The sequence below is a fragment of the Arachis stenosperma genome, chromosome 10, assembly GCF_014773155.1.
Source record: "Arachis stenosperma cultivar V10309 chromosome 10, arast.V10309.gnm1.PFL2, whole genome shotgun sequence".
Classification (NCBI taxonomy): domain Eukaryota; kingdom Viridiplantae; phylum Streptophyta; class Magnoliopsida; order Fabales; family Fabaceae; genus Arachis; species Arachis stenosperma.
Genome location: NC_080386.1, coordinates 106,780,599 through 106,796,959, shown reverse-complemented (window position 1 = coordinate 106,796,959; position 16,361 = coordinate 106,780,599). Strand labels below are relative to the sequence as shown.

The 16,361-nt window shown below is 28.1% G+C and overlaps 1 protein-coding gene across 1 annotated transcript; it reads right to left on the bottom strand.

Moving 5' to 3' along the window:
- Positions 1-5,813: 5,813 nt before the first annotated feature.
- On the bottom strand, positions 5,814-12,544 carry LOC130956008 (GDSL esterase/lipase At5g03610-like). Its single transcript, XM_057883027.1, has 4 exons — positions 12,345-12,544; positions 12,043-12,255; positions 9,445-9,716; positions 5,814-6,580 (listed from the first exon to the last, which is right to left on the bottom strand). The coding sequence occupies exons 1-4, from the start codon at positions 12,412-12,414 to the stop codon at positions 6,068-6,070; spliced, it is 1,068 nt and encodes a 355-aa protein (XP_057739010.1). The 5' UTR covers positions 12,415-12,544; the 3' UTR covers positions 5,814-6,067.
- Positions 12,545-16,361: the final 3,817 nt, after the last annotated feature.

The window sequence follows — 16,361 nt, the reverse complement described above, 5'->3', positions numbered from 1 at the left end:
ACCACAAAAGCAACTGGAACTTCACCAGCTACATCATCTTTTTGCCTACATATGCATGTGTGGTCAACAACCATTTAATTACTTATTATTACTCAATAATTATTATTAGTTAATAACTAGCTTAATTAATTTCAAAGATACATATAAGATGAATTCTACTATGTAAAAAAGGATATCATTCTATATGTGTAGAAATATGGTGTATGATATGACTGTGACAAGTGTCCTACTAAAAAACAAAATCTATCTTTATTCAGTCTATTTACAAACTTAGTACAGTATAGTTTCACGTAATGAAACTATAAACAACTATGATAATGTGAGGTTTAGTAATAATTATGTTAGCATAAAATTATGGGCTTGTAAATTAAGCTTTTTTAATTTTTTGGACAAAAAGGTGAATTTATATTTTATAATAAAGATATACGTAGATACAATAAAAGTCTAAGCATACTGGCTCTCATAGATTATTTATTATTTTTTTTTCTTTTTTTTCCTTAATTCTCTCTGTAATAATATAGGACCATAAAATTCGAGAAACAAAATCTCTCTCTTCATGGTTAATTTAATCAATTAATTAACATATATATATTTATTTAAATATTATCTATATAATAAAAATAATTATTTAAGATAATAAAATTTTTAAACTTAATAAATTGTAAACAAAATTTGTGATAGATATATATAACAAAATATTTTAGGAACAAAATTATTACACCAAAGTAATTTTTATTTTGGTATATATATAATAGATTCTTTATCTACCTTTTCAAACAAAAAAAATATCTCAAAAAGTAAAAAAAAAAATAAGAATTCCTAATTCATTTTCATTATTTTTTTCATTCTAATATAAAATTACATGAAATGTTTTCTTCTTTTCAATGACATACAACTATAAAAATTGTAGCGTAAATTATAATATGATCTCTTATGTCTTAACTTTAATTTACAAATAATTTACTTACTAAATTTTTAAAATAATAAACAATTTCACTGAGTTATCAAATACTCTTGTATAATGTATTTTTTATATTTATGTTTTTTATAATTTAGTTTTAATCTAATAAAATTTAAAAATAGAAAAAAATATTTTAGAGAGACTAAAATGGCATAAATAAATATCCAAGAAGTAAACTTTCCAACACTTTTTATTTTTAATATGGAGGAGAGGTTGGTGTGTTGCAGTCTTATGGAGAGTACAGGAGCTTTACCTGCATGTGGTATTAGGGGAGTACAACTCGGACTGAGGGAGTTGAGTACAGGAACACGGAGGGTCCGTTTTCTTTTATACCAACTCATGTGTTCGAAAAATATATTTTATATACCAATTCGGATGGTCCGTTTTCTTTGTGTTGAAAAACAAAAAATACTAATCGGACAGTCCGATTTGTTAATGATAAATTTTAAATTTTTTCTCTCTCACAACTCGGACCATCCGATTTGGTAATTCAATTTTTTTTAAACAGAATTCGGATGGTCCGATTTCTTCTATCCCACATCCATGTATAGCACCCCATCCTCCATAGCAATGCATAACACACACACGTATGGCATATCTAAATTTTTTAGCCACTTTCCAAAAACATTAGCAACTTTTACAGTAAAACCACTCTTTTGTCTTTAAAAAAGAAATTAACTTATAAGCCCATAGGCCCACAATTATGCTAACATATTACTACTAATAATATATTTGTTTATCAACCTCATCACGTGATACTATAGTATCCCTATGCAGATAGACCAAGTCAAGACAGATTCTGTCCCTTTAGTGGGACACTTGTCGCATAGTTAATACACTGCATTTCTATACATGTAGAAAAATAATTCTTTCTACACCGAAGAATTCACCAAGAATTATATATGTATACTTACAGAACAACAGCTGCATCTTCAATGGAAGGGTGGCTCATGAGAATTCCTTCAAGTTTTGCCGGAGCCAATGCATCAATAAAAGATGCTAGAAAAAAAATATACATAAGCATATTATTTGTGCTACTCTATTTAATGGTAGAATGGTTCAAGTTAGATGACTTTATGAATCTTTTCTTAAATTAACAATAGATGCAAAAATCAGTCCACAGATCAAGATAAAGAGACTCAAAATATAAGTTTTGCTTTCATGTTATCTGACTCTAAAGAAGGGTTAGTATGAATGTGTCGTAGGTAAGGTTAGTTTGAATTTGGCAAGAAGCTGATTTTACAACCAAAACTTCGAATGTTAACTACTAACCTTTGCACCATGGCTCCAAATTTAAGAGTTTTGGTAGTATTGCAAGTCTGTCTCATCTAAAAATAATCTTAGACCTTGTAAAATAGAAAAAACCATGAACATACCTGATTTAGTTTCCCCTTTGTAAGAATCTTCTATAAGTCTTCCCTTATCTCCACAAGACTTAAGAAAACTTCATAAACACTTTCATATGCATGCATGATGAAAGCACAAGACAGATCAAGTCCCATTAAAAATATATCACAAGAATATATTTGCTTTCAATATCATATGCTAAGGAGCAATGTACATTACATTGCACTAGAGGTCCATATTTTCCTGCTTTAAAATATTAAAAATAAAATTAACAAATCAAATAAAAATAAATCCTTCAAAATAATAATAATAATAAAGAAAAAATATGCATCAACAGGTTCAAAAATGTCTTTTAAGTCCAAATTATACATTAGAAATGCACCGCAGCTTCAGCAATTGTTTGACCGAAAAACATGGTCTCTGCTTGAAGGTCTTTGATCCTGACTTCCAGAGAATCAAGCTGTGACTCTAATCCCATCCCTCTTTGTTTCAATATCTCAGCGGTCTCTTTGGAAGTTCTCTCTGCATAATATCCTTCTCTCAAAAGAACCTACGAATCAAAATAAAACAAAACAAAACCACTTCTCAAACATGGAAAGCAAAAATGTAGGAATTGAACAAGGCAACAACAAAACCTACCTGAATAAAATACAAGGCACCATTTATTGAAATATAAACTATATGACACATAAAATAAGTATCAAACACAATGCTTTGAAAAGTTAGAATTTGTAATATAAGTAACTTACAAATAATTCAGGTTCTTGAGGCCTCCCAAAGAATTCGGTATCTCACCACTAAAATTGTTATTGGAGAGATCAAGTGTCTGAAGCTTTTCTATGCTTCCAATTGCTGTAGCAATCTGATCGGAAATTGCATTGTTCTGAAGCAACCTGTACCAATTAAGCATCACTGTAACTGCATCTACTTTGAGTGAATATAAGTTTATAATAAATCAATGCACCAAAGAATTTGAAAATAAAGATTCATTCAATCAATAAGAGCAAAGGCAACTGATTCAGAACTGAACCAACATCCAAAGCAAGAACTACACAAGAGACTTAAACGAAAATCCGAAAAACTTACACAGATTGTAAGTTAGTAAGTTTCCAATCCAAGGAGATAGAGTACCAGACAAGTTCTGACTAGGCATTCCCCTGATATAAAAATAAAAGATCTTTAGAAGAAAGAAAAAATAATTCAAACTACTCAAATTTGTTTGGTTCATTTTCCTATATAAATATCTTAAAACTTGTTTGCTACTTTCATAAAACACTTCAAAATCTAAACCTACAATACTGAAACAGAGCCATCAAGGTTACAAGTAATCATCCTCCAACTGCAAGGATCAATAGAATTACTATCCCAATTCTCCAGGACATTGTGAGGATCATTCAATTCATTCTTTATCGCCATCAAAGTTAGAACTGTTCAGTGAAAAAATAGAAAGAAGTGTAAGAACTAAAACCTCCCATCAATTGATTCACTTGAGAATATGCCACTATGTAACAGGTAATTAGGAAGTACTTAAGAGTTAAGATTCTCAAGGCAAAAAAGAAAAGGAAATAACAAGTCACAGAATAGCATCATCATCAATCTTTCAGCTATCATTCCTAGTAATTTCCAGCATAATTAACTTGACCAAAGATCAAAATGAAAAAGGGAAGTGGGGATGAAAATTAAAGAAAAGGTTAACCTTTATAATTTATGCCAGAAGGAGAAAGAACAGCAGCAAAAATCTCCATCATCAACAGAAGAAGTGAACATAATAGCCATGAAACCAATCTGCTTTGTTCCATGCTGTATTCTCAATTCAGTAACAATGTTTTCCTCCACACACAACAAAAAAAAAAACGCACGATTATAATTTTTTTAACTATATGGACTTATTTGAAAATTGGTTACTATCCAAACTGAATATTATTCTATCGTATATATGCAGGAGGATTTAAGTAGAGACAAGCTTACCTTGGTTAGCTTTATCATCAGTAACAAAATTTGCGCTTTCTTCTGATGGCTTTATCACCAATAGAAAAACTGCAGGTGATTCATTAGTAAGACATATGGAATAGAAGAATTGCAGCTAACAGAGCTCTAAGCAGGTCACTAAGTTCAACCCTTGTAAAGCATAATTCTTAATTATATTCTTTTAGAAGGATCACTAACACACTGCAGAAAGAAGCAGCAGCAAAAGAAAAAAGATAGTGCAGTGAAAGGAAACACCAAAAATTGAAAAACCATGAGAAAAAAAGTTTCAACAACAAATTTTAAATCAAACTAATTACTAAAATAAAAAAAAACAAATCTAACTAAAACTAATCTAATCAAAACCTAAAAATTCACTAATCAGAAAATAAATCTAACTAAACTAATTACTAAAATCAAACTAACTAAACAAAATTTAATTGAACTTAACAGAAATGAAAAGAATTTTGAAACCAAAACCTGGAAGCATTGATTAGAGGAGATGATGGCTGCGGCGCTGAGAATATATGCGAACCAGAACTGAGTGGGGATAAAAGGAGAGAGAGAGGTGCGGTGGTGGGGACAGACGCTGCTACAGGTGGCGCCGGCGTGCTGGAACTCACCTGAGACGAAGAGAACAAGAGCTTGAGCTTGATTTGTTTTGCGAACGAGAAAGAACGAGAGAGACAGGGGCTGTGTTCTACTGGTTCAGTGTTTAAAAGAGAGGAGAAGAAGGAGAAGGTAGCTGCGGTGGTTAGGGTGGCGGCGGTGGCGCCGTGATTGAGGAAAGAAGAAGAAGAAGTTCATGCGACGGAGAAGCTCGTTGAAGGAGAGAGGAATAACTCGTTTGATCTGTGATTTTGTGTGTGTGAAAGGAGCTCGATAGGACGGGATGAAGTTAGGTTTAAATTAAATTACAGATGAATTTTTTGTCTGTAATAATTTAATAAAACGCAGCGTTTTGTCCACTTAATTATAGACGGATTTTCCGTCTATAATCATTTCCCACGAAAAAATTAATTTTTCGACAGAATTATCGACGGATTTCTTTTTCCCTTTGTAATTTATGCTAATTCATTTTTTTTATTTTTCAACAAAAAATCTCTCTAAAATTCCGTCTGTATTTTTATGGGATAAAATCTGTCGAAAATATCTGTCTGTAATAACTAATATTCTAATAGTATTATTGTTTAAATAATTTTTTTAAAATGAGCTTAATTAAACTGTTTATCTAAATTGAGTTTAAGTCTTATTGTTAGTTTATATTTTGCTTTTAAGTCTTATAAAATGTATAGTATGCTCATTATGTCTATGCTTATAGGTTTTGGAAGTTTGATGTAGTATACCCAGGCTGGAAATGACACAATTACCCTAATAATAATTGATGAAACCAAACGGTGATAATATATATAGACTTTAGATTCATGACTAGTCAAACCTAACCTTATTAATTTTACATTTCTTATGGACACCGTACCGATGAAGATCAGATAGCATGGCACTATAGTACAGTGTGTGCATAACTCTTAACAACGTATTCATTTTAAATCAATTTTGTTAGTTTGGAACAATAAAATGATGAACATTCTATTTGCACATTGCAGAATTAACATAAAACACTAACTTAGCTTGAAGAGACAATCAACAAGTACAACTGAAAGGGCACATGTGTTGACGTAACATAAAGAACAGGCCAAGCTAAGCTAAACTTAATTTAATTGAGCTTACATGTACCAATTAAGCAACAACGCAAGCATGGATGCAGTCCGTCAGTTCTCCTCTATCTATGTAATTCTAGAACTGAATTCCTTGAAGAGCATTCATGGTTCTTAACTTGTTATACACGGCATGCCACCCGGCCTGCGTGGGGTGCACCAGATCCCAAAAGAAGGCTGATTTGGGATCGTCGCAAACCCTATACATCTTCACGTTATTCTCATCCACACTCCCACATGAATACTTGCTGTTTACGCCAACGCAGCACGGCCGCAACTGGTTCTGGATGTTGTGCGTCGTAGGGTGGTTTAGGACGGACATGAAGCTGTCGTAGAGGTTGAGAACCGCGAAGGACGACGACCACGATTGGTTCAAATTGGTAACTGCTTGGTTCAAGAGGTTGTTGTGGAAAGCCACCAAGGTGTTGGAAGAGGCGTTGCATTGTTGGAAGGACGAGAAGGCTGTGACCTGAGGGAGGCATCCAAGGGGTTGGAGGCTGCCAACTATGATCTTCTTTACCCCCAATGCTTTGATCCGCATCAGATTCCTTGTTGTTTGATTCACCACTGACGCCACGAAATATGGTAGACCCTGGAACAAGTGCCAGTGTCCCCAAATCAGATTATGTTAACTAAAAAGCCTTAAACAATAAACAAAAATATATACTTAATAATACTCTCACTTAAGAAATAGTGTAAATTACTTTCTTGACTTATTTAATACAATTAATTCTTTTTACGCAAAGAATCATTACTTCCAAATTCTATTAGAATCAAATCCCACAAAATTTTCTATTGTTATATCTATAATTATATAATTTTTTTTAAATAAAAACTTCAAACTCTTATATTATTAACTCTAAAATTAGTCCCAAATCACCATAGCATATTTTATAAAAGAAATCTAATAATCTCAAATTCAATCGGTCTCAATTTATTAAAAATAAAAAATTCAAAATGTGAAAATAAAAAAATAATAAATAATAAATAGTCTCAATTTGTTACGTCGATTATAGACGTTATATATTTTAAATAATAGATATTATATATATGAAATTTTGAATGTTGAGTTAGAGATATTTTAACAATTTTTATACAACTCATTTTTTCAAGTGGAAATAATTTTTGATAGCCAAAGCTAAATGGGATGTGATAATTTTAAGAACACTTAGAGCGCTATCAAAAATAAAATGCGACAAGGATGTCTGTGCAATAGATAAGGGAGAATGTCACGATAAATTTTAGAATGTTAGATTTAACGGTGTTTGTATAATTTTTTGAAGAGTTTGAGAATGCTCTAAATGGTTTTGGAATATTTTAGAATGCTCTAGAAGGTCGCAAAACACCCTAAAAGGTTCTAGAAGACTCTGAAAGGTATAGAATATTCTAAAAGAGTGTGGATGTATATAGAAGTATAAAGAGTAATATATAGAATAATCTAGAAATATTTAAAAAAATTGTGATAGGATAGATATTTGTAGTGAAGATTTTGTATGATCAATCTGGACCGATTAGATTTAATCTTAACTATTCATTGAGGAGGTGGATTGCTATAAATAAGAGGTGAGAGTTAGATTTTAGAGTGTAAGTCATTTGTAACAAACACTTGAATAATAAAGTATTTTTTTTTTTACCAAAGGTTCATTTCTCTTATGTTCTTAGCTCTCTTCTTAAATATTGAATGTTAGGTTGATTTAGTATTAGCTCAAGAGGTTAAGTAAATTCAAGCGTCAACACTATAAGGTTGGAGTGTGTTTAAAGTTGTGACAGTGTAGATAGGGTTGGAAGTGAGTCAGAGTTGAGTCAAGTTAGACTAAGCTCAAGCTCAACTCACAAAAATTGAGCTTGACTCACAACTCCACTCATTAACAATTGAACCTATTTCTTAAGCTCAAACTCGGCTCATCGAAAACTTACTAGCTGGCTCGAACTGACTCAAATAATAGGAACATAATCGATAATTCCGTATCAATAAATTATAACTTATATATTTTAAAAAATATTTTAAAAAATCAATTTTATATATTGTTTATCTATCAATAATTTATAAATTTTTTATTTATATCCTACATCAAAATTATATATAAAAATAAATATAAAATTTTAAATAATTAAGATCGTTAAAATATATATATATATATATATATATATATCGAGCTATTAAAAATCGAATTCGAGTTAGCTCATAAGCTACCTTAACTTACTTCCAGCCCTAAGTGTACATCATAATTATTAAATTGGGCTCAATCAACTAAATAATATCAAAAATAAAAAAAAATTTAATTATTTTAGATTAAATTTTATTAATTACCAAATATTACTATAGAGAATCTTACAAGGCAGAATATGTAAAAGGTATTCACATATCAATTGAATGGAGCATTTCTTGACGGTTGAATTTTATTTCTTAGTTATTTTTTGGATAATTATTCATATAAAAATATTTTTATTAAAAATAATAACTTAAAGATATATGTATTATGTCAAATAATTTAACTAAATATATTAAATTGTTTTTTGGTAGATAACTATTGTCTTTACGAAAAATGCTTTTATGTAAAGAGTAGTTATGTGATTAGAAATAAAATGAGCTTTATTATATTTATGTTATAACTTATAATACATCAATAATGTTGAAAAAAGAAAGGATTAGTAATGTTTTAGAGATAATAATATAAAAATGTTTTATTTAATTTAATATTTATAATTTTATATATTTAAGATTTATAATTATATATTTATTATATTTTTTTTGGTGACTATATATTTATTATATTTAATATTATTTAATTATATCAACAATAATTAAAAAATAAAATAAATAGTAATTAGGGAATGTAAAATAAGACAACTATTTTCTGTTGATATTCAATTATCTTCAAATGTTTTTTATAATAAAAATAAATGGATTTTTTAAATGAATTAATTATGGTAATATCTATTAGGTAGTTTTTGAAAACTTAATGTACAAAATAGGTAATACTATATTTATTGTTTTTGAGGAAAAATTAGCTAATAATATTTAAAAATATTTGCTAAAAATATATTATTTAACTATTAAGCTAAAGATATTAGATTATTGACTAAAATTAATAGCGAATATAAAATAAAATTACTAGTTCTTGAATTTTTTTGTAAAAAATAATAATCTATTAATATATCGCAATATAAATAAACGAGAAGGGTTATAGGGTCATTAAAATTTATTAATTTTGGTCATCAATTATTAAAAGTGTAAATTGAAGTATGTTATTAAATTATTAGACTAAAAGAATAAGATTAATGCTAAAAATGATTATCAAAAAGAATAAATTCCGATAAACTACATCTAGTATTTTGTTAAATAAAATAGAATAAAAATTTCTCATTTATTTTATAAAAATATGTTTATATAAAGATAATTTGTTATGTGGCGGAGGCTTTGAAGCTAATGTCGCCAAGAGAGAGTAAGTTTACCTGAGGAGAGGCATGAGTGGCAAGGTAGTGACTATAGTCGTTACCAGCAACAGAGACAAGAGCGATGGAGTTGGTGAGATCAGAAGCGGTGTAGAGTCCGTCGTGGATGAGTTGCTCCAACAATTGGATCTGTGTGGTCATGTTAGGCCCTGGAGTAGACGTGTCAAATACGCCAGTTCCACCCACTGCAAAGTTCATGCCGTACTTCAGCTGCTGCGCCATTTGCTTCCGAAATCTGTATGGCACAGGTGTTTTCACTCCCAGGTACTTAGCTGCACCGCAACCATGCATGTCCATGACAAAAACACAGTAACACACACACAATTAAAGATAGGATAAAAATAGGATACATATTATAAAATCTAAATAATATATAAATTAAAAATTAATCATCAAATTTGACAATTAGTTATTATATATTTATGTATCTATATATATTGTTTAATTTATTTTTAATATGTATTTCGTATTTTAAAATATATTTTATATTAATAATTAATTTTATAGTTAATTTTTAATATATACTTTGATGTGATTGTTATAAAGTAATAAAACTGAAGAAGTAAAGCTTGTTTCTGTGAGCTTATTTTAATTCATATTAAAAAAAAGTTGTACAAAATATTCATGGTTGGAACTTAGCTACACGTCGGTTGAACAGTGTTTGAGAATGTAAACTTATGAATAAAAAAAGATAAAGTATTAAATTGGTCTTCTATGTTTGGGCGTAATTCTGTTTTGATCTTTAAGGTTTAAAGTGTCCTATTTGAATCTAAAAAAGTTTTATTTAACATCAATTTAGTCCCACAGGGAGATCAAAGTTGAATAATTAACGGAATGTCCTACATAACAACAGTACAAGAATAAAATCGATAATATGGAGAACAAGTACAAATTTCAGAGGCACAAAATCAATCGTTGATGCATCAATACGTTTATTTATCATTCTTTTTAGTTCTAAAGAAAATATTTTATTTATATTATAAGAAAAATAATAAATAAATGTATTAATGTATCAACGGTTGATTTTGTACCTCTGGAGCTTGTACTTGTTCTTTAGATTATCAATTTTGTTCTTGTATGTTGTTATGTAGGACATTCCGTTAATTATTTAAGTTTGACCTCACTGTGTGAGACTAAATTAATACTAAATGAAACTTTTTTTGATTCAAATAGAACACTTTAAACCTTAAAGACTAAAACAGAATTACACACAAACAAAGGGGAACAATTTAATACTTTACCCATTACAAAATTTACCTTTTTGTGTGAATACGTTTTAAACATAAAAATATTTAGAAATCGTTATAAAACCAATTTTTTAATCCTCTTGATATGTAAAGATGATCCCAAAACTTATGAAATTTAGGGCCTGTGTCAGACCTTTCACCCCTTAAAATATGTGAACCAAATGTCTATGGTTTTTGTAACTAAAAAATAATAGTGGAGAGATTGATATCGTTAATGGGCGCGGATTAATGGGTACGTCAGCGCCATTCCTTAGAATGCTTTAGTTTAGAAATTGATGTTGTAAAGCCTGTAAAGGACGACTGATAATAAAAGCTAAAGGTACCTTGGGATATGAAAAAATAAAGAAGGATATCCCAAGAGCCAAAGGTGTATCACTAGTGCTAAGAAATATATTTGCAAGTTAGTGCAGAATCATATATTCGTAACAATCATTAATGTCATTAACAATTACTGTACCATATATTAATCTCCCCACAGGAACAATCCGCACTCTAATTAAAACCTACGGCACATTTTAAACAGCAATTTATTTGTCAATCATCATGTCAGTATGGGTAAAATACGATCAGAGGACATAGTAATTCGAAAACACGATGACTAATAAAGACCTGAAAAGGGGACCGCCAATGGGAAAAAGAGCGATGACTAATTGATTTCCAATAGAAACGATAAGACAAAAGCGTTCTGGGTCCAATAGCTTGGTGTCACGCGAGAAAGCAAAGAAAGAAAACGTACATGCTTCTAATAATTCATTATGATTATGGAAAAGGAGAAATATAGGTAACGCAGAAAAGAATGTGCTAGGTAAACCATCAAAACAGAGTTAAAATAACAAATATATAAAAATAAAAAGGGAAAAATAAAAGTTGACACAAAGAACCACAATAATATAATGGGGTAATTTTTTTTTCATAGCAAAAGAAAGAACAGCACGACGTTGGAATAGAGTGGAGACTGAACGTGAAAAGGAAAAGTGGGAAGCCAGCAGAGAAAGAACCCCACCATCACACAGCTTCCAAGTTCTAATATCGATAATAAAGAGTACTAATATATGCTAGCATTAGCAAATTAAAGCGCCATTTAGTATACTATATATTTACTTTATATTAAATGATGCTAAGCAGACCAAAAAGCAAAACTTTTGTTGGGAAAGAAAGCTAAAGATAAAATAATAAGCAACAATCATATATATGTTGAAAAAGAAGTAAGCACCACTTGTAGTTATTTTTGCAAGGATTTCTTTTTTTTTTTTTCTTTAAGCTTATCACTTTATTACCCTAAAATAATGTTATGTGAGTTTAAGTCGTACATTAATTATATTATAATGATAAAGTAATAAGCACAACATACCAATGTAGTCGGTGAGGACCCTTCCGTCGGAGAATCGACCGGCTGGCTTGCCGGGAAAGGTGATGCCGTAGGGGTCTTTCCATGAATTGGAGAGACTTTTTCTGATGTTGCCGGTGTCAGCATATGAGTCTCCAAAAACGAAGAGTTTCTTGGTTGGTTCACTGAGTTGGGGATTTTGAAGGCTATTATTAGCCTCTGCTTGCATCCTTTGTCCTAAAGAATAATAACGAGTTAAGAAAAAAGGAACCAGTATATAGCGACATATATAAATGCTTTGTATATTTGTTTTTATTTGCTTATACCTGAGAGAAATAGAATTGAGAGAAGAGAGAGGAGGGGGAAGAGTTGCTTGTGTAGTGATAAGTCCATCATAGTATGGAGGTAGTGATGAAGTAAAGTCAAATATGTTTTGAGGGAGGTAACAGAGGCGAGAGCAGAGGAAGAAGTGAGGGAGGTACGTGCTATGTATACTTGAAAGATGAAAGTTAGTAGGTGCTAGCTGAGACTGGGAGATGGAAATAAACCCATGGACATGCCTTTTATAGTGAGTGGCAAATGTGAGTCTCCATATTTGAAGTATAGTGACTAGTGAGGGAAATCAATTTTAATATGAAAAAAACATAAAGGGTTATACATTATTTTTGTTTAAATAGAAAATATATGTGTAAATTCAAAAATATATTTATCAATTGACAGATATAGAAAATTTATGTTAGGGACAAAAATAATATACATTACTATAAAAAGATATATTAATTTAAATTTAAAAAAATAAAAATACACATTAATTACTCGAATAAAAAAATTCAAAAATTACATATAATAAAATAAAGCAAAAGATATTTTTTGAAATATTTTTTATTATTATTTTTAAAAACAAAAAATATATATTTTAAATTAGTAAACTAATCAATTGACTTTAAAAATTTACATGCAGCATAGTTACCTATAATAAAATAGAACAAAAGATAAACAAATAAATAATAAGGATTACTAAATTGTGAATAAAATAAAACATATAAATTCATGAAAAGAATAAAAAAATTAGATTAATACTTAAATTATAATTGTTTGAATTAAACTTTGCAATTGAAAATATAAAAAAGAGAAACAATGAAATTGAAAGATAAATAGAGTCCTAGAGAGTTATATAAGAAAAACAGAGAATTTAAAATTTACATTTTGATGAAGAGAAGATGAACCACCACTACTAGAAAATGAATAGAAAAAAGGAAGTTGAAAATATGAAACTAAGAAGAGGGTTTAAGAGAATAAAAGAGTGGTGACGGCTGGGATTTGAGAATGGGAGAAGACTAAGTTAACTAATAGTTAAAATGATAGAAAGATAAAATGGGTTTGAGACTTTAAATAATTGGGCTAAGTTTATTTTTAACGGGGTAATTTAAAATTTAAAATGGAGACATATTATATAGGGTAATTTACTTGAATAAAATAAAAGAGAGAAACGTTTATTCAAATGCAACAATTACAATTCCTTTACTTACGTATTCTCATTCATTATTATGTAAACCGTGGTAAGTTACCACGTTTTACTATATACATAAATCGTGGCAGGTAAACACGGTTTATGTATGAGACGGAATGTGTATAAACCGCGGTAAGTAACCATGGATTATGAAGAGAGAAATTTGATCATAAAATCCTCTTACTTGCCACGGTTTATGAAGGGATATATAAATGCAAAAACTTTTGTTACGGTTTATGAAGAGAAAAATTCTATAAATATGAATGAGATGATAACAATAATAATAATACTGATAATAACAATAATAACAATAATAATAAAAATAATAATAATAAAAATAATAACAATGATAATAATAATAATACTAATAATAACAATAATAACAATAATAATAATAATAAAATAATTTGAATTGTATTAATATATTTTTATTTTTATTCAATTTAATTTTATTTAAATAATTAGAATTTTAAATTATAAAATTTGTATTAGTTTATAATTTAAAATTTAAATAGATATAATTTAAATTAATGATTTATAAAATTGTATGTATTCGTATTACTGTATTCATATGATTAATTATATTTATTCAATTTAAAAAAATAACGGTTGTTAATTTTTTTATTTAAAGACATTCATATTATTTTCAAATTAAAAGAATATACTTATTTAAAATAATATGATTATATCTATTTAAATTTAAAAAATTTTAAAATAATAAGAATATGTTTATTTAAAATATTAAAATTTAAAATTTTAAATAAACCTACTTATATTAATTTTAAATTTTATTTAAAATAATATTAATATGTTTATTTAAATTAAAAAATTAAAATAATAAGAGTACATTTATTTAAAAAAAATTTAATTTAAAAATAATATAAGCGTATTTATTTGTTAGTTAAAAATTAACAATCGTTATTTTTTTAATCGAATAAATATAATTTAATTATATGAGTACAATAGTAAAAAAAATCATATGAGTACAATAATACGAATACATATAATTTTATAAATTATTAATTTAAATTATGTCTATTTAAATTTTAAATTACAAACTAATAAAAATTTTATAATATAAAATTCTAATTATTTATATAAAATTAAATTAAATAAAAAATAAAAATATACTAATATAATTCAAATCGTATTAAAACGTAAATAAGTTTACTGAGTCCATAAATAAATAAAAAATCTGATTAACATTGAACTGATCCAATATATTAGATAATTTTATTTTTTAATAATTTTTAATTTAATTTTGGTTAAAAAAATTATATAGTAAACAATTAACTACAATTTCTCAATTTAAATTAGTCAATTTATTTTTAAAATAAGATACAGTGAAACATCAAACATCATAGCTATCATCAATTGGTTTTTTAATTAAATCATTTGTATAAAATAAACCGATTTTTTTAAACCAAATGGTAACACATGTCATTCATCCAAAAACAACTTCATGTGAAGTCGACTGCAGGTGAGTTTCCACCATTTATACACTTCCAAGCATAAACCATGGTAACTTAGGGGATTTTATGCTCACACAGTTTACTCATAAACTGTGAGAACCTAGCACAATTTTCACCTACTTTATTCATGCATAATCCGTGGTTACTTACCGTGGTTTATGTACATTTTTCTTATTCATAAATCATGCTTACTTGTCACGGTTTATATGTAAATAGTAAAATCGGGGTAATTTTTTACAGTTTACATAATAATAAATCAGGACACACAAGTTAAGGTATTGCCATTGTTATATTTGAGTAAACATTTCTTCTTTTCATTTTATTCAACCTATTATATATGTATATTTTAAAAAAAAAATTGAAATAAGAGTGGGGGCAAGTGCCCCTATAAAACAACGTAGGTGCGTCCCTAGTATTGACTATAATTCTATAAGGCAAAATTAATAGCACAATTAGTTAGTTTTTGTTTTTAGAGGCTGAAATTAGAATTAAAAAATTAGAATTTAATATTGTATTTGATAGTTAGAGATTGAAATTAAAATTTTAATTTTAAAATATAAAATTCCAATGCTTTAGTATCGGAAAAGTTTAGGGGCCAGCAGTTTTATTGAATTTTGGCCAGCATGTAACCAGCAGAAAAATGTGAGCCATTGGATGAAATCTCACACCAATCTCACACCATCAAATCATCATTGATGGCCAGTTGATGACTAACAATCACAAAAATTACTAACCCCCCTAGCATTGCTCCTTTAGTATTTTTAGAAAGTAGAGTCATAAGGTACTGAAATTTCTAAAATCGAGGATCGAAACTTTAATAATATTTTTTTAATAACTAAGAATATTTTGGTAAATATTCTCATTTTATATTTATATTTATCTTGAATCAAATAGGATATTAAAACAAAACTTAATTATGTACATACATTTTATACCAAACATAATACAAAGACTTAATTTAATTTCAGTCTTTTTTTTTCAATTTCTGTCTTTCAATCTCAGTCTCTCTTTCAAACACAATATTAATGTCTGCACCCCAACCATTTCATAGCAAATAATGTCCTCATTTATCTCTTATTATACATTAACTTTAAAATATAAATATAAATAAAAAGATATTTTTATTTAATTCAAATAAATTATAAAAAAACAAAGATAAGATTAAAAATCTTAATTTTATATTTTAGTTCAAATTCAAATAAATCTTCTCTTTTTTATCTAAGAAAAATATATAAAATTATGAAAATTTTAGAGAAATTATACTCATGAGGATAGAATAAAATTTGAGATAGAAGATATGAGTATCAGACGATAACCATTTTGTTTTTATTCCGAGTAGATCCACCACTTAAACTATATAC

Excerpts from the sequence above, each read along its gene's own strand:
- LOC130956008 (XM_057883027.1), bottom strand. The coding sequence starts at position 12,414 with ATGATGGACTTATCACTACACAAGCAACTCTTCCCCCTCCTCTCTCTT. Across the intron at positions 12,256-12,344 it reads CTCAATTCTATTTCTCTCAG|GACAAAGGATGCAAGCAGAG; the intron begins GTATAAGCAAAT and ends ATTATTCTTTAG. Across the intron at positions 9,717-12,042 it reads GGTCCTCACCGACTACATTG|CTAAGTACCTGGGAGTGAAA; the intron begins GTATGTTGTGCT and ends GTTGCGGTGCAG.